The 19849-nt window shown below is 36.9% G+C and overlaps 1 protein-coding gene across 4 annotated transcripts in view; it reads left to right on the forward strand.

Annotated features, from left to right (window-relative positions):
- GABRA2 (gamma-aminobutyric acid type A receptor subunit alpha2) overlaps positions 1-19849 on the forward strand; it is a 116595-nt gene that overhangs the window by 44962 nt on the left and 51784 nt on the right. For all 4 annotated transcript variants that reach the window (XM_036854054.1, XM_036854050.1, XM_036854052.1 and 1 more), the window contains one exon: positions 4167-4234. In XM_036854054.1, the coding sequence (XP_036709949.1) occupies positions 4167-4234 (68 nt within the window). The remainder of the gene's footprint in view (positions 1-4166; positions 4235-19849) is intronic.

A 19849-nucleotide genomic window follows, 5' to 3' on the forward strand; every position in this document is an offset into this window, starting at 1 on the left:
TCCTGATTTTATGGGCACTATATTTATCAAACACGTGTTTAGTGTCTACTGGGAGGAAGATATTGGATAAGGAGCAGCAATTCTTTTGTGGTAGAATGGTGACAAATTATATTATCAGATTCCAAGTTTTCAGCTTTTAATAGGGAACACTAAGTGCCATAGACACAAAAGTCGGTTAAGAATTTGTTGACTTTACTGAACCTGACTGATGACAAATGGCACATGTAGGTGTTAACAGAAATCATCCCAGGAAGCAAAATGTCTTTGTTGCTGCTGAGAGAGTAAAGCAAAACAGCAATGGCTAACTGGTCTTAAAATATGTGCATGACATCCTATTTATGATACATGGTGAGCAAAATTATTAGCATCCTCATCTTCTTGAAGGGATGTCATTTACAGTTTGATTTTACTCTCCATCTTATGAGTGTGTGCCCTTATTAGTATTAGTGTTATATCTAAATTACAGGGGTGAAGACAATATAGCTTATTGCTTGGATGGTTAGCTGCAACTAATTAATATCTTTTAATACAATCAATATCTTTCCTGACTCAATTATTATCATTTTTTTCTTCTTAGAGTATGTGAATGATGTTTGTAGTTGGCTTTGGCTTCTCACAGAAGCAGACTCTAAGATACACGATCATCTGGGAAGGGATATCAGGCGGCACTAGCTGAGGGAGGTCAAAGTGATACAGGGAAGGGAGGACAGCCAAAGCAGGGTACCACGGTGAGCAGGTTACTGCTGAGGACAGTTGCAGTTTCCTCCCACTGAAGTCATCTGGGAAATGGTGTAGAGCATGCCTTCGAGTTGTCTCCACTGAGAGGGCGAGAAAGCTGAGTTATAGTTCCTCCAGCTCTCATCCGTCGTTGGTTGATGGCTGTTCCCAGGAACACAGACTTTTCTGCAATTACACTCTGCCCTGCACAGCCAGGAAAAGCCCTCAGGCAGAGAATCACAGGAGCTTGCAGCAGAACATGCCAGCATGTAGAGCAGCTGTCCCCAACCTTTTTGGCACCAGGGACCGGTTTCATGGAAGACAGTTTTTCCATGGACTGGTGAGGGGGTGGTGCAGGTGGTATTGCCAGCATGAAGCTTCGCTCGCTCACCCGCCGTTCAACTCCTGCTGTGCGGCCCGGTTCCTAACAGGCTGCAGACCGGTACTGGTCCATGGCCCGGGGGTTGGGGACCCCTGATGTAGAGGAATCATGATTGTCAAGGGGCTATGGACAAAGAACTGGCAGCAGATGCTACATTGGTCTTCTATGGATGTATACTATTGTAATTGTTCTTAATATAATTATACTATCAAATTTTTGACTTGGAATCATCATCTATTATAATAAAAATAATGCACAGATGTTTTGCACGTAACTCAGAATTTCTCTCCTCTCCAGGAACTTTCCTGCCACTAGACCTAAAAACCTACTTCCATTTATTTCAACATTCTGTCTTCTCACCCCGACATAATTAAGGGTATTCCCTCCTCCTTCTTCCCTCCATGTATATATTGTCAATCAATTTTAATGAATGCACTACCTGCTTACTCAGGAATATTCCTCTTTCACTGATCTTGTCTCCTGAATATTCAGCGGCTCCCTTAGTCCCTTCCATCTGCATTGCCAGATCCTTAACTATCTTCCACCTTAAACAAGCAAACAAAAACTGTCTCTTTTCCCCCACCTTCCCTTGTTGCTGGAGTCCTCTTTCCCTTCACAGTCGAACTTCTCAAAGTTTGTTTAAAATCACTCTAGGCTCTTCCTCTTCTCCCACTTCCCTCACTTCAAGCTGGACTCTGCACACATTATTTTACTAATGGCTCCCAGGTCTCTAAATTCAGTAAATATTCCAGACTTCAGATTACTGGATCTCTCAGCACCAGTGACTGTACGCAACTCACTTCTTCACAGGGGTGTAAACTGCCTTTGTAACACTATAATCTCTAGTTTTAGGGACACTTTATTTTCCTCTACTTTTTCTGAACATGCATAGCAGGAGAATATTCCTTGAAATGCATACATTCTTTAACTGTGTTTATGAAGTCAATAAACTTTGAAATTATTTTCTTTAAGGTAACTTTGCATATCTCTGTTCTGTCTTGAGGTGTTTCTCTTACTGTTTAGAGCTCTGAGGGTAATTTTATTTTTCTCTCTTTAGATTCTTAGTTGGCACCTCATTGCAGCCACTAGGATGATCATATTCTCCTTTACTCTTTACTTGCCATTTGGTGTGTAAGTGGATATTCTTCATGTCCTTAGCATGAATATATTCACGTATTTTTATCATCTCTCTTTTCTAACTTTACAACTCCAGATTAAGGAGAATAAATTCCATTTGCCTCTATTTGGGTGAAGACTACCATAATATTTTAATTTCTCTCTCTTGGAACATTTTAAATCAATATCTATAGTGACTAAAGTTTTATTCAATTGTTTATTCAATAAATGTGAGAGCATGATTGGTTTTGTATGAGTAAGAGGAAAAAAACATATATAATTCAGATCCAGGACCAGCTACATAATTTGTGAGACCCAATCCAGGATGAAAATGCATGGCCCTTTATGCAAAACATAATGAAGAATTTCAAGGAAGCAAAAACAGAACATTAGACCAGGCATGGGACTTTCCTGAGCACAGGGACCTATGTGACTGCACGAATTGTATAGCTATGAAGTAGACCCTGTGCGGGTGTTTGTGGGCAGGTGGCAGCTGAGAATTAACTTTATAAATGAGTTTCATAACAAAATTTCATAAATACCATTTTTTGGAATAAAATAGTATATAAAATAACAAAGTTGAATGAATATATTTATTTGGAACACCATAAGTGTACTTTTGGCACAGAGTATTGTGGTGAATAGAAATATGTAGCTGATAAGAAAACACTTTTAGTTTTAAATTTATTCTTGACTGTGGTACAATGCTTTGTTTACCCTGAGGGCTCAGGAGCCAGAGTGCTTGGGTCCTAAAACCTGGCTCTATCTACTCAACGGCTGGCTCTATCTACTCAACGGCGTGTGGGTCATGGGGCACATTTCCTTAACTTTCCGTACATCAGTGTACACATATATTGGGATGATAACAGAGAATCTATCTCATAGATTTCTCATGTAGATTATTACATTTCAAGTCCTTTTAAGAGTAAGCATTCAGTCTACTCTGTTATTTCAAAATCCTTTTACTTTTTATTTTTGCTTTAGTGGATACAGTATTCCAGATTCAGTTTACTGCTCTTTCATGGTTGTGAATTAATGTTCAGTATAATATTAAAATATTTCATGATATTGTTTGTGTAGAATTACACATTTGACACTTAGTAGTTAAGGTGTTAAGTTCATGATGGTAGAAATTAATGATGTACTTTTTTCTTATAAGAACACTGAAAGGGTTTTAGTTTTAAATTTTTCCTTTGAGCTTTCCCCCCATTGCCATTTGGCTTATTTAAAATCAAAGATCTAAATCACCTGGTTAATAAAGCAATCCAGTTAATTGTGCTACACTTTGTAAGTTACATAACTTTCAAGTCTAATTCAATTTAATCTTCACGGTTTAGGCATTCTTAAATACATGTAAAGGCAAGCTTGTTTGGAAGCAATCCTTGTGATTAATGAATGTTATTTGCTTTTATTTTTATGTTACTGAACGAAAAAGCTTTTTATAAAATATGAATTATGTTTATTTATAATGATTAACGATGTGTTTGTGCTTTATTGAGAAGATACACTAATTTACAATCTACAAACTAAATCTCTACCATCATGAAATACCATTTGAAATATTTGGTTTAATGGTCAATTACAGGACTGTATCAAACAGTAACCATACTAACTGTACTTTATTTTCCGTACTGGTGGTACATTTAAGATAGTTTCTGAGAAACTATTCATTCTGAGCTGTGTGCTGAAAACAAAATGCTCTAGTCAGGTATAGTTTCCAAATAAGAATGTCATAATCCTTCTAAGCATTCAGCATTTAGGATTGTAAGACCCTATGAAGTAATTAAGTAATACAGCTATTTTTGTTGGTTGTGAACGTTGAAAAGAAAGCAAAAAAGAAATATTTCCAAATATCACAGAACTTTCTAACCATGCCATATACTTGACCCCTTCTCTCTCCTGTGGTTCTCATTATATAATATCTATATTCAATCTCTTTTTCTTACACCAGACAGTATTACTGAAGTCTTCACTAACATCTATGTGACCAGTTTTGGCCCCGTCTCAGATACAGATATGGTGAGTTTTTCATTAAACAGTATTTTTACTTCATATAATGGGAAGTCTGGGGGGTAATTTAGAATAAACACGTATTTTTAGTGTTATAGATTCTGGATCTGTCTCATGCCTATTTAGTCTGCCCCAATACATGGAAAGTTAAGGCTGTTAATCTGCTTATAGCTGTGTGCACCATTCTAACTTGAGTGTTCAGATTAACCCTTTATATTTTATATTATTTTCAAAATTTTCTACCCAGCTGCAGTGTGGCAAACAATTGTTTAAATAAAAATAATTATATTACTGAGAACCATTTTTTAAGATTAAGGCCCCTGGGCTTCCCTGGTGGCGCAGTGGTTGAGAGTCTGCCTGCCAATGCAGGGCACACAGGTTCGAGCCCTGGTCTGGGAAGATCCCACATGCCACGGAGCAACTGGGCCCGTGAGCCACAGTTACTGAGCCTGCGCGTCTGGAGCCTGTGCTCCGCAACAAGAGAGGCCGCGGTAGTGAGAGGCCCGCGCACCGCGATGAAGAGTGGCCCCCGCTTACCACAACTAGAGAAAGCCCTCGCACAGAAATGAAGACCCAACACAGCCATAAATAAATAAATAAATAAATAAGTAAATAAAAGCAAACCTTTAAAAAAAAAAAAAAGGATTAAGGCCCCTGCTTGACTTCCGTACGTCTGGGGCAGTTTCATAGATAACTGCTTCTTACAGGTTGTGGTTATGGTCGGTGTTACAAATGGAAACCTTCTATTAACATTGAGTAAGGTGGATTTCTTGCCATCCTAGCTACATAAATACAATACATACACTCATACATATAAATTAATCTAAAGAAAACTAGAATCTTAACATTCTTGAATTCTATGGAACTGGTCTTTATTTTTCTTTAAAATGAGATCAGTAGAAGAGGGAAATTAGTCTGTTGGGTTAGAAATCAGTGGACTAGATACATCGTCGATAAATCCTTGGTTAAGCATAAGAATTTTAGTAATCAGTCTTCCACTTCTACTGCTATCTACAGTGCTCTATTATAGAAGTTTTTTTGTAGAAATTATTTTTCATCCACCTTCATTATGGTCAGGGAATGAGAATTAGAGGAGATGCCTTTGTCCCTGCTTTGCCTGGCCTTTCTCCATCATGTCATCTCTTCCCAATTTCTTCCCTTTATCTGATACCCCAAGGGGAAGGATAAGTGTGCAGGTTTTCCACCTGGATAAACACACAAAAACTAAAGGTTTGCCTTTTTTGCAGATGCTCATTAACAATATTAGCCAATTTTTTAAATTGAAATATAGTTGACTTACAATATTGTGTTAGTTTCAGGTATATAGCATAGTGATTCAGTTATTTTGTTTTCAGATTATTTTCCATTATAGGTTATTACAAGATATTGAATACGGTTCCCTGTGCTATACAGTAAATCTTTATAGCTTATCTATTTTATGTATAGTAGTTTGTATCTGTTAATCCCATATTCCTAATTTACCCCTCCTCCCCCGCCCCCCCCACCTTTGGTGACCTTAAGTTTGTTTTCTATGTCTGTGAGTCTATATCTGTTTTGTATATAGATTCATTTGTATTATTTTTTAGATTCCATATGTAAGTAATATCATACATTATTTGTTTTTCTCTGTCTCAGTTACTTCATTAAGTATAAAATTCTCTAGGTCCATCCATGTTGCTGTAAATGGCAATATTTCATTCTTTTTTATGGCTGAGTAATATTCCATTGTATACTTATATACCACATCTTCTTAAGCCAATTTTCTATTGACAGGCACTTGGGTTGTTTCCATGTCTTGGCTATTCTAAATAATGCTGCTATGAACACTGAAGTGCATGTGTCTTTTTTTTTTTTTTAATATAAATTTATTTATTTATTTATTTTTGGCTGTGTTGGGTCTTCGTTTCTGTGTGAGGGCTTTCTCTAGTTGTGGCGAGCAGGGGCCACTCTTCATTGCGGTGCATGGGCCTGTCACTGTCGTGGCCTCTCTTGTTGTGGAGCACAGGCTCCAGATGTGCAGGCTCAGTAGTTGTGGCTCATGGGCCTAGTTGCTCTGCGGCATGTGGGATCTTCCCAGACCAGGGCTCGAACCCGTGTCCCCTGCATTGGCAGGCAGATTCTCAGCCACTGTGCCACCAGGGAAGCCCACATGTGTCTTTTAAAATTAGAGTTTTTGTTTTTTTCCAGTTATACACCCAGGAGTGGGATGGCTGTATCATATGGCAACTCTATTTTTAGTTTTTTGAAGAACCTCCATGCTGTTTTCATTAGTGGCTCTACTAATTTACATTCCCATAATTATCCATTTTTTTGGGACCTCCCTACCTTTCCTTTAGGGAGCAGATATGCTGGTTTTATCACTAAAAAATCAGTTTTTCTTCCACCCAGAACCATTTCTCTGACCTCATAGTTCTTTTTTTATATTAACTTGGATGGCTGAAGATATAAAGTGGAAGAGGGGTGATGACCCCCAATTTTGGGGAGGTGGTTGATACCAAACACTGCTGACCTTTGAAGTTCTTTCAAATTAGAATGTGAAGATTTAAGTGCTTTTTTCCCCCAACTTCAGACATTAGCTACAATTCTGCAACAACAGGAAAAATCCCACTTTTCAACGTAACTCTCCTCCTCCCTTGCAGTATCCTATATCATGACCTGAAATATTAATCCTCCCCTTTCCATAGGTTAATTTCAGTGTACACAAACTTGAAAAGATCACAGAGACATATTTTTAGTAAGACTGTGTATCCCAAACATTATTGGTTGGCAGTAAAGATAATATTCCTGTGAAGCTTGTCTTAATAAATGCTCCCTATCTTAGAGACACAGTGAGAATGAGCACCTAACCTCTATGTGGAGTCAAGTGCAGAGAGTCAGAATTCTGTCAAGCACTACATTGAAAAATTAGCAGAATATTATATAGATTATGGTTCTTATATGGTTAGCTATGGTGTTTTATTACCAGCCAAAACAGAAAGGCAAATGATATAGGACCCCAAAATATCAAAGTTTTCAATGTTTTAGATTTTGTGTAGTGAATATTAATACTAACAGCTACAATGCTAAAGTTTTTTTGTTTGTTCATTTTGCAGAGTGAATTCTTTTACCTGAAAAAATCAAAAGTAAACATATCTTCATATATGCTTTTTCTAGACATGCAAATGTTTGTTATTTGAGCGTTTTAGACAAACAGTCATATTTTTGGCAAAATATATGAAGAGACTTTTTTCCAGTGGTGATAATGAATTAAACTAATCCTCCTCTTCTTTGTTCTGACCATTCTTTGGGATAACTGAAAAATTTAGAAAGCTGGTAGCTTCAACTCAAAATGGATTAAAGACTTGAATGTAACACCTGAAACCATAAAACTCATAGAAGAAAATATAGGGAATAAGCTCTTTGACATTGGTCTCGGCAATGATTTTTTAAAATTTGACAGCAATAGCAAAAATAAACCAGTAGGACTGACTATATCAAACTGAAAGCTTCTGCACAGCAAAAAAACCATCAATAAAATGAAAAGGCAATCTACAGAATGGGAAAAAATATTTGCAAATTATGTATCTGATAAGGGGGTAGCATCCAAAATATATAAAGAACTGGTACATCTCAATAGTAAAAACAAAAACAAAAACAAAAACCACAATCCAATTTAAATAAGGAATAAAAACTGAATAGACATTTCTTCAAAGAAAACATACAAATGACCAAGAGGTACATGAAAATATACTCAACATCAATAATCATTATGGAAAAGTAAATCAAAACCACAATGAGATCTCTCCTCACACCTGTTAGAATGGCTATCAACAAAAAGACAAGATATTCTGTATGATATCACTTATCCACTTATATGTGAAATCTAGAAAATAAAATAAACTAGTGAATATAACAAAAAAGAAACAGACTCAGAGATAGAGCAAACAAACTAGTGGTTACTTGTGGGGAGAGGGAAGGGAGGAGGGGCAAGATAGGGGCACAAGATTAAGAAGTACAAACTACTATGTGTAAAATAAATAAGCTACAAGGATATATTATAGAGCACATCACAGGATTATAGCCAATATTTTATAATAACTATAAATGGAGTATACCTTTAAAACTGTGAATCACTATGTTGTATACCTGAAACATATAATATCGTACATCAACTACACCTCAATAAAAATAGTTTTAAAAAAAGGCAAGAGATAAATGTTGTCAATGATGTGGAGAAAAGGGGACCTTTGTGCAGTTAGCAGCCATGTAAATTGGTGTCATCAGTATAGAAAACAGTATGGAGGTTTCTCAAAAAATTAAAAATAGAACTATCATATTATTCAGTAATCCACTTCTGGTATATATATTCAAAATGAAAATAGGATCCCCAAGAGAAATCTACACTACTGGTTTTTTTTTTTTTTTTTTTTGGCCGTGCTGCATAGCTTGTGGGATCTTTAGTTCCCCGACACAAGGGATTGAACCTGGACCCCCCGAAGTGAAAGCACCGAGTCCTAACCACTGGACCGCCAGGGAATTCCCTGCACTCCTTTTTTTATTCACCATTTTCCACAATGCCAAGATATGGAAATATGATGTGACATATATATCACATGAGAAAGAGTGAAATCCTGGCATTTTTGACAACATGGATGGACCTCAAGGGTATTATGTTAAGTGAATAAACCAGACAAATATTGCATTGTATCACTGACATGTGGAATAAAAAAGTCATAAAGAGAGAGGGTAGATAAGTGGTTGCCAGCTGCTGAAGGGTGGGGAAAATAGGGAAAGGTCGGTGAAAGGTATAAACTTTCAGCTACAAGATGAATAAGGTCTGAGGATCTAATGTAAGGCATGGTGACTATAGTTGATAACACTGTATTGTATAATTGAAATTCACTAAGAGAGTGGAACTTAAATGTTCTTGCCAAAAACAAACAAATAATAAATAAATAGATATGAGGCGATGGATATGTTAATTAACTAGACAGAGGGAATCCTTTCACTATGTATATCAAATCACCACTATGATTGCTTCAAATACCTTAAAATTTTTTTCTTCAATTATACTTCAATAAAGCTAATTTTTTTTTTTAAAGGAAAATAAAAAGAAACTGTGATCATTTAGTTAGTGCTTCCATGTAGGAATTTCATCCAGGCATTTGATGGGAAATTTATATATATTTACAAATCCTAAATTCTGGGAAAATCAAATAAGAAAATGGGAAAAAGCATTATAATTCTGCAAGAATTAAAGCTTAGCATAAGGAATCCACAGATGTCAAGTTGCAGCCCAGAGCAGGGAATGCTGTGTGAAGCTGAAAACTCAAGGTTAAGGACAAGTCCCAGAACTGGGACAGGACTGTGTCTGAGTGAAGCAGTCACGATCAGGCAATAATGCGTCTAGCAGTTGTGTGTCCTGTCTGCTGCTGTCATTTGGAAATAAATTAGAAATAAATATTAATAAGCCATATGCAAAAATAAATATATAAAAATAAAAAGGTGGGAGCTCATGTTAGGTGTATAGTCGTTGGCAATAGAGCAAATTTAAACTCATCTGTGAACTGAATTCAGAATGTTGGTGTCTTCAGTGACTTTAGCCCAAGAATTTAAAGAAAGTTTAACAGGCTCAAGATAGGCTTTCTTATTTTGGGGGACACTACCACACATTATATTAAATATGAAAATGCACTCATATTCCAAACCATATAGGTTGAATTAAGTTGAGTAGAATTGTGTTTGGCAACATTTAAATATTAAAAAATCACTTATTTTTATTTTTTTAGTTTTCTTTATGTATTTTGGATTATGTGTGTGTATGTATGTGAGCACACGCACTTGTATATTGAGAAATTCTCTAAAATGAAATACGTATTTAACATCTCTTAGGCTCTTGAGATGCTTGAAGGCCCTAGACGTTTTTTCCTAATACGCATTTTCTTTGAATCACCTAGCCTAACATAGTCCTATAGAATTCTCTTTGGTCATGTCAAATTTTCTACTTTATTTCCATCTTTATGCACCTTGTTTACACAGTCTTGCCAATAGTTGGGTTGGGGGGACTCTAGTTAATTGCAAGACCACTAACTGGGTTACTTACTCTATCATCAGAGTCCAGTTAGAGGAAAGGATCCATAACGGTAATTAGAACAGGGAAAACCTCATAGAATGAATTATAGATTAGTACAAGATGGCTAAATAAAAATGTAAAAGAGGACTCTAAGCAATATAGATTTAGCAGACGCAGAGGGCAGCATCTGCTTGTGGGGTGAAGCATCATGAACAAGGAAGGAACTCAGGACTTGTAAAGGAGTCCTTCCCCTAAGGCGAAGACTTAGAGCTCACTGGAGAGGACTTTATGGTTAGAGGAGTATGCACCTCCTGCTGGTGAAGAAACATATGAGGGTACCTGCTGAAGCTGGTCAGAGGAATATCCTGCCTGCTGGCTGACAACTCACAGCCCGGCAGTCCTCTGAAGCTGTGTCAGAGAATGACAGTGCACCTGAACCAGAAGGAGAACCGGAAAGAGAAAAGCCCTCTTCCCTTGCTGTGACATAGCAGTATCCCTCCAGCACCTTCTAATGGCCAAGCCTAACATTGTGTGAGCTGGGGAAGGAGCACTGTTTACAGAGCCCTTCTCCTGTGTCACAAAGAAGGGGAAAGGAGGGTGGACTTGGAGCTGAGAGGCAATTCACTAATAATAGGTGTACATAATAATGTGCGATATGAGGAGGATTTTGAGGGAGAGTCAAGGGGTAGTTTGACCATGCAGCAGCTGCTGTTTGATATGTGTCCAAATCTAGAGAAGAAAATGAAAGCTGAGTAATTTATATACACGTGTAACACAGACACACACGAACACACACACTTACTCATATTATAAATATATTAGGGAAGACAGAGCTCAATTTAAAAACATGCATACATTTTGTGAAGAGAAATGACTTGGACCTCACGGTGCTCACATGGAGTGATGTCCAATCTTGATACTACTTTTGTTGGAAAGCAAAACAAATAATGAGGAAAAGTTTGAATATATGTTAGTATGGATGGCCAGGTCAAGAAATGAAACTTATATGTGCGGGTCTAAAGAGAAAGAAATTTAGTATGATGCAGAGGTACAAGACACCCACATTATTATTACCCATACATAAAGTGGATATGAAGATATCTAATTCATGTCTTACAGAAGCAATTTGTTAATGGGAAAACAGTAAAGAATAAATTTGATTTCACTTTTGGTAGCTTAGCTAATACCCTTATTTCTATGCAGTGTGCATACTCAGTAGCAAGACTTAAACTCCTAAGTCCTCCTCTGCAGGTCAGTGATGTAGATTTGCTATGACATTAGCCTGAGAGGAAAAAGCAGCCTAGCAAAAAGAATTAAGAAGCAAAAGAGCAAACACACACACACACACACACACACGGCTGTCTCAGAATCATTAACTAGTGTAATTGTCCAAAGAAAGTTGCAGATCTAAATTATAATTAAAGATTCTAATTACAGCGCTTGCAATTAAGTACAGTTTTTTCTTTAAAGTTTCAACATTTAAAAAAATTCATGAGTAGGAAGGTAAACTTGGGGATGTACTAACAGCTAATTGACAAAGTTGGTAGTAGCTAACTGCACATTTAAGCAATTTATAGCTCTTCTGTGTGTATTTTTTACTTTTTTATTTGTTCTATATAGGGGGTATTTTCCCATTCTAGTAAGCATTTTCGCTGGGTGAGCATATTCTTCAGACATAAGTGGTATAGCCACCAACTATTGCACTGAAACCTAGACTAAGAACCTCAGCCCAAATGGTTATCTCTTGCACTGCTAAGTGTTAGGGTTAGATCTTGAACGATGAACACTTTGAAGTCATCTCAAGATTTCTGATCTAGAGTTTACCATTAGGCTATTAAGAAGCAGGCAGCCAGGTAAGTGGTGACCTTGGTTTATTGATCATATCAATCCCCTTAGTTAATACTTGTCTATCTTATGAAAACACAGAGTGCATTAACTCTTAGAAACCCCAGAAGCTATTGGGATATTATATAGTTCAGTAGTTAACATCATAGGGAGCTTTAGAGAATTATTAGATCTTGATATTTGGCCGAAAATTAACACTGGGTTTAAGCTGTCAACCCTTATCAGAAGTTGCCATTTGTAAATGTATCTAGATAAAGAAACCTGCTGCAAACACAGCAAATACTATATATCAAAGATAAACTAATAATGTTTCCTCACTTTCAAGTCAGAATGTAGAAGTTGATAACTGGACAGTTATTGATATTTTGGAAAGATAGGAATTAGACTTAGCTAATATTCAGCCCATATTTTTCAGCACCCTCCTAGAATTTTTAATAATGTTCCTCAAAATGAGAATCATAGACACTTGTGTTGGGATCAGTTGGAGTATTTATTTAAAAAGTGATTTCCTAGGTTCCTTCTGCGATCTGTGGAATCATAATTGCTTGTTGTGGGGCATGACAGTCTGCCTTTTAACAGGGTTGAGGTATTTGACTTTATGCTGAGGGCAGCCAAAAACCATCACAGGATTGGTGGACGATTGGGGTAATACAGAAGGAATGTGAAGAGTCAGATTTTCTGCAATCCAATAATTTATATTAGAGGACAAGGAAAGGAAAAAACTGTTTGAAAGCTGATATATGCCAGTCAAGAAATGATTGTAGACTGGGTCAGGGTAGAGGTACTACTACCCTGAAAGAAAGAACTGAAAAGATTTAAAAGATGTGATAGAAATGATAAGCCTTTGTGATCTGTTGGAAGTAGAGGTTGAAGGAGATGTATACTATGAAGGCTTGGGGGCATTGGGTGGATGGTGGTACCATTCACTGGGATATGGAACACAGGAAGAAAAGTCTTGTTTGCTTTTGTTTTGGTGTCTAGGGGATGAGTATTTATGTTTTGGATGTATTGAGTTGGGGTCTTTGTGAGAGACTTAATTGGAGATGTCTAGGTAGCAGGAATAGACTTGGAGCTCAAGAGAACTTAGAATGCAGATGGCTTGGGAGCCATCTGATGGTAGTTGAAGGCATACATGAACTTGTGCAAGGAAAGAGCTTAGGGTGAGATGGTAATCATACCCTGACGGAACCTCTAGACTAGAAGAGGATAAAAAAGATTGCAGAGGAATCTGAGAAGGAGCAACCATGGATGTCTGTCCAAATGGAGGTGCATTCCCTTCTGTGACTAGACTGTGCTCTGATCTTTAAGAACAAACATCAGAGACCACTGCCTTTCCCTCCTTATCAGATGCAACAATGTTCAGTAGTCAGGTATCTGTATAATTTATGGCCCTCTGTCCAGGTAGGATTCTGTATCCTGAAGGAAGTATGATTCATTTAGTAATGGGATGAACCCATAGGTTTTGCCCACAGTGAAATCTCACCTACGGAGTGGGGTAATAGTTCCAGAAAAGAGTGCAGATAAAGGTAGTTTAACTAGTTTGACTCAATCCATTACCTTTCTGTAGGATGGCGGCTTGTAGGAATTACATATATCTAGTCATAGCTCACTTGGCTGCCTCAGGGGAAGGCATTCCTTACCACTCGCCCATTCTTTTGTAAAAACTAAATAACACACAGCTAGGATTTCTGAACATGAAGTGATTTTTAAAATAAAAATTGCAAGAGTTGCAAGTTCTTTCCCCAGGTTACAAGGGTGGGACCTGTCTTTTGGGGAAAACTATGCAGAGCTTGTATGCCTTGAGGAGGAATAATAGAAACCATCCACTGGTGTTACTCCCATACATTCTCCAGGAGACACCATTACGTGTAGATTATTGTCAGACACAGGAGGTCTCAGGTCCCATGATGAGCATTTTCCCGAGAGTTAACTACAACACCAGAAGAATGTGGTTTTAGTGCCAACGCAGGAGAGCATTACAAAAGTAGGGAGAAAACAACGGTGTCATATATTATGGTAAAGCCAAGAAAAGGATTTAAATGTGTCATTAGATTAAGAACAAGGAGATATTTGTTGATCGTGGTAAAAGCAACCAGATTGCAGTGGGCTGAGGTATGTGGGAGGTGAGGAAATGGAGAAAGAGTGGCGGCAACATTTTTAAGCAGCGTGGTCGAGGAGAGAAGGCAAGGCGGGGGGCAGTAGCTGCAAGGCATAATAACTATCAGACAGGCTTTTATTTCTAAAGATTGCGTTGAACTTCTCACTGTTCTTGGAACCTGCCATTATCTTTAACAACTCTCTGGCCTTGCAAGTGTTTTCCCCTGTTCTTGTTATGCCTACCCTCCTCCTTGGCCAACTGGAGAGCTTTCATTTACTCAAAGCCAAGCTCCATTTCATCTTCCCTGATGCTTTTCTAGGCTACTCCAAGTAGAGTCAGTCCTTCTTGTCTCCGTGCTCCACCACGTGGCTTTCACAAGTTTGTATGACTTTGCACGCTAGATTATAAAAATCTGAACATGCTTTTCTTCTTTACCGCCATCTGAGCTACTAGAAGGCATGCGTTGTGTTTGTTCTTTTCAACCAGATTTGCTAAGTACATACTCTGTGTCTGTCACAGTGTCGGGAGCTGCCCTCATGTTGTTCACAGTGTAGTGGGGGAACAGCTAAGAAAAAAAAAAAAATCAACTTTAAAACAGTGTGGTCATGTTTTTATTGAAGTATTTATGGATGAATATGGTGGCAGAGGAGTTGTGGGTAGAGAATATCTATATCTGAGAAGGTTTCTAGGAAAAGAAGATAGTGGAGGACAAACAAGGACTGGCTAGCTATGTAATGGGAAAAGTGTTTTAGCACAAAGAGAAAGAGCTTGTTGAATTTAGTAAAATGTAAAAGTTCAATGTGACTGCAGCCTAGAATACTCTTAGAGATTTTGGGGGAGATGAAGCTAGAAAATAACTTAGAATCAGATCATGAAGGGCCTTATAGCCAAATGCCCCAAAACACCATAAAAGCATCTCCAAATAAAACTTAAAACATAGTAGATTTCTGTTACCATAGATCTTATTATAGCCTGACTTTTTTATATGTGTCAATATATTTTAAAAAATAAATATTATATAAAAGAAAAGCCTACTGTGATTAGTTTAATATAGTTACACAGACACACACACACATAAACATATACACTTCACACTTGTGAATTTAAGGATTAGGGTATTGCATGCAGGGGACTGAGATAAGATATCTGAGAGCCTTTCTACCGGCTGCCTCTGCTGATGCCTTTCTCCTTGTGCACCATTTGAGCTGTTATGGCCCAGAATCCTTGTTACTATATTTAATTTCCAGTGGCTCCTCTCATTCATTTATTCATGGACTAATTATTGCTTTTTGCCTATGTTCTGGGCAGCTAGATACTGTTGATACATTGAAGAAGGTGGTCTTTGTACTTGTTCTCAATGTGGAGTAAAAGTTGCCAAATGTAGGGGTTGACAGGGAAGAGAGACTGCAAGGGAGATCAATGAGTTTGGGTAGTAAGGTGAAGCATGACACGTCAGAGGCCCTGCAGTATCACTATTGCTATAGGCAGCATATATGGAGAATTGCTAAGCATGAGACTAGAGAGGTAAGGGAGGGAGGGGTCATTGCAGGGCTTTGGAGGCTGTGAGAAAGCATTTGGGCTTCATCCCAAGGGCTTTAGAAATTCAACTGATCAAACTCAGCAGCATTTCACTCTTTGGATCTTCTTTTGCCATATCATGACAATATCTGGGGTGCATCTTGTAGCTTTCTGTTCACTTTCAAATATCAAAGGGCCCACTCCAGTCCAATTTTAACTTCAATCTCATATGCCATTTAGAGTTTCTCTCCTTTTCTTAGCCGTGGTCACAGGTAAGAGGTGCACAGTGGGTGAGAGGCCATGATCTACTCTTCCTCTTCTCTTTCTGGGTCTTCCAGAGTTGAGGCAAGAAAAAGGGAGATTATAAAAAGGGGGGGGGGATATTCCTTTTTACTTAGCTTATTCTGTTGGTGGTTCTCTCTTGGCAATCAATGACATTTGAATGGCCGGTAGATAAATACAGGACCTCTCATGGGGCACACTTGTGATTTCTTCTCAATGACCTCTTTATTATCCAAAACACCAAAAGCACAGCTGGCTTATTCTTTCATGGACCTCTTGTGGCATCCTACTTAGCTCCTGCCCCTGGCACTTTACTTTGTGCCCTTTTGTTTCTGCGTGTCCCTCTCTTGCCAGGCCACCTTTTTCTTGAGTATGGAAAATGGGGGGAGAAGGACGCTTTGAAGGTGATTCATACCAGGCTACCTTCTTTGATGTCCAAATTGTTTCTAAGAACTTTACATGTATTATACCACTTCATCCTTAAAGGAAGTAAGTTGTATAATTATCACCATTTTACAGATACGTCAGCTGAAATAAAGAGAGATTAAGTGACCTGCTAAAGGTCCAGTACCCTATCCTATCTGACTTAAGATTGCATGCACTTAACATCTATTTCACATTACTCAACTTATTATTATTGCTGTTATCCTTCAATCTTGTGTTTGAGTCAGTTTTAAATGTAGAAAGAAGACTTTGACAGAGATTCCAAAACTTCAGTCTCAGCCTGCAACTTTCCATAATACATGACTAGTGTCTATTTTTTAGTCTATAAAGAAGGAAATTTCCCTTTAATGTCCCACCTCCAAGGATTGTTTTTACATATGGTACAATGAAAGAACATGATGTTGGGAAACATAAGGTTTGAGTTCAAATTTTGGCTTTCTCTCTTTTTTTTTTAATGAATATGTGAAATGGGAATAGTTCTCTATATTTAATAAGGTTATTATGAATTTTAAATAATAAATTGTATCAAAGTGAATTGCAATTAACATATTCTATGAATCATTTTAAGTATTTTGATTAGATATATTTTAATAATATTCTGTTAGAATCTGAACCTTTAGTATCAGTTTCTAATTTGTTTGTAAACCTGCCAGGCATCTAGTTCCAAAGAGAAAGCCCAGGCATCGTGCCTACACAACAGTCCGAACATGCAGTAGCTGTGGTGCTCTGCAGTCTGTTTGTGTGAGCGTCTTTGCATAATAAGATTTTATGAACTGCACTAATTGGGTTTACTGACACTGCTGATCTGTTCTTAAGCTTTTCACGTTTTGCAATTTTTGCAATGCTAATACTGGGCTAAATTCCTGGTTCACACCCCTTTGAGTACCAACTGAAAGTGTTAGCTCTTACCCATTCTTGTATAGTCTCAGGGTGTTATTTCTTCAGTTGCTACATACATGCTTCATAAACCACATTTTTCTTCATTATTGAAGAAACACACTGATAGGAACTTACTCAGAGGAGACTAACCTTTAAAAGCAAAAGGGTATAATGAAATAAATTCTGGTACTTTAAAATACACTCAGTAGGGAATTCCCTGGCGGTCCAGTGGTGAGGACTCTGCGCTTTCACTGCTGAGGGCTCGGGTTCAATCCCTGGTCGGGGAACTAAGATCCCACAGGCCGCACGGCACAGCCAAAATAAAATTAAATTAAATTAAAAATTAAGAAAAATACACTCAGTAAATCAAAGTAAATGAGAAATCACTCCAAGAGCAGTCCTGCAATTTGGTTATGTTTTAGTGAGTAGATATAATTCTTCAGAAATTGGCTACAAGCACTGACTTATAATTAATGCAGCCAGGCACTAAAAAATATGCTGTCTTCACTAAATTAATGTGTCCTTGAAATCATGTTTATTCAATAAACTGTGCAATAGAGAGTGATTTCCTTGTTAGCAATACATTTTATGGAAATAACACTTAGTGGTAGTAAAGACATTAGGCTGGAAATCACATCCTTGTCTGGGTTCTGCCCCTTACAAGCTTGGAAACAGGGCAGTCACTACATTTATCTATAATCCCATCTATAAAAAGGAGAAGTTGGATTAAATTTCCCATAAAGAGTTTTTCAAATCTTGAAGTGTATGGATTCTTCAACTTTTCAGTCTCAGTTAACAGCCTCATGTGTCCTATACACAGGCCAGAGGATAGCTGCATGCTGATATGTCCTTATGAATTTTTTTTGTTTCTTTCTAAATGTGCTCCTTAGTTGTTTGTGTATTCTCTGAGTGATTTTGTAGTTGATCTTGGTATTATTTATTTCTTTTAGAACCTCGGTTCAAGGGACTAAGTCTTATTTGTATGAAGAAGTTGCATTGTTTTGTACTTTCTGGCAATTTTCTTGTAACACACAAATCAAGTAATTACTATATTAGTATATACTCATGACAAACTTGAGTGTTATTTTAAGAAACCTTTCAAAAATATTCTTTTCAAGTACTGAGAATGTGTGTTATATATGCATTTAAAAGAATCACATGCAAATAATCCGTCTGGAAATCCTGTAGTAACTTAGTGGATATGAAATGAATATTATTTGATTGAAATGTCTCCTTTCCCTGCTATTTTAATCTTGAAAGCAAAACCACAAAAACTAGTGAATCAACTGTATTTATTTGTTTATGTATCTATATGTCTGTATCTATATGCTTTTGTACTAATATATTGAGGTATTCTGAGAAGCAAAAAAGCAGAAACTGGAATGAGATAAAGTTAAAATACATATTATTTTCAGGAATAATTATTGTGTCATTATTAAAATAGATTTATTTTTACTCATACTTAAAATTTCTATTCCTGAGAATATTTTAGCATTTAATATGTTTAAATTGTGCTTTATTATTTCTAAATATCTTTTTTTAATATTTTGTAATATAGCAATCAAAAGTATGATTCTAAATTTATATTATTTTAATACTTGTCTTAAAGATTGCCATAGATGAAAAAGATATGCAAATTCAAATTTAAGAAGTGTATCATTGGCTACTGATTACTGAACCATCATGCCAATTTTTTAAAAGCCCATCCACCAAGTTTAGATGTTCATCTTCATGTTCTGGATATTTGGTTTTCAAAACAACTTACTATTTGCAATGTCCTTATGCTATCATTAACCAGTATTTCATGGTACAACATGTGCTTCAGATGAAGCTCATCATTAAATGTAGCGGGTATAAACCCATATTTTAAGTAGCCTTATTGAAAATTATGAATTTGCTTTTGCATATTTCTTTGTAGAGTTGATTAGTTCATCATTCTTTATGTGGCTAATGAAGAACTCATATTAGGCATAGAAGTGATATCCCTTTTCTTATTTTTCACTTGTGCTTGTGTAATTATTAGTGTTTTCGTCAATCCATGGTATCATTTAGCAATAATTTTAAAGTCAATTGCCTATTTTCACTAGAGTTAGTTTAATCAAAACTAGTTATTATAACTTGAAAATTCACCTGAGTACAAATCACAGTACACTGAATGCAAATGAATTCAGCATCACTTGACCATTCCCTGTTGTGGCTTCTTCTCTTCCCATAGCATGCCTTTCATGCATGACCATCATCTACTACTTATGGACATAGTGAGAGTGCCAATATCATTCCATATATTATTAGCAAAGCTTATTTTACTTCTTATATTTAGCTAAGAATTCTATATAAACATAAAGATTCTAATATTTTCTTCCTACACCTGAATGGATGTACATACCCCAATTTGTTAGCTACTGCTCTAAGCTGATAATCTTGCTTCTGCTCATGGGCCCTCACTTAATTGAGGTACCATACAGTTGATTACAGTTATACTTACTAACTTATAACCAACCTGCCC

The sequence above is a fragment of the Balaenoptera musculus genome, chromosome 5 (genome assembly GCF_009873245.2).
Source record: "Balaenoptera musculus isolate JJ_BM4_2016_0621 chromosome 5, mBalMus1.pri.v3, whole genome shotgun sequence".
Taxonomy (NCBI): domain Eukaryota; kingdom Metazoa; phylum Chordata; class Mammalia; order Artiodactyla; family Balaenopteridae; genus Balaenoptera; species Balaenoptera musculus.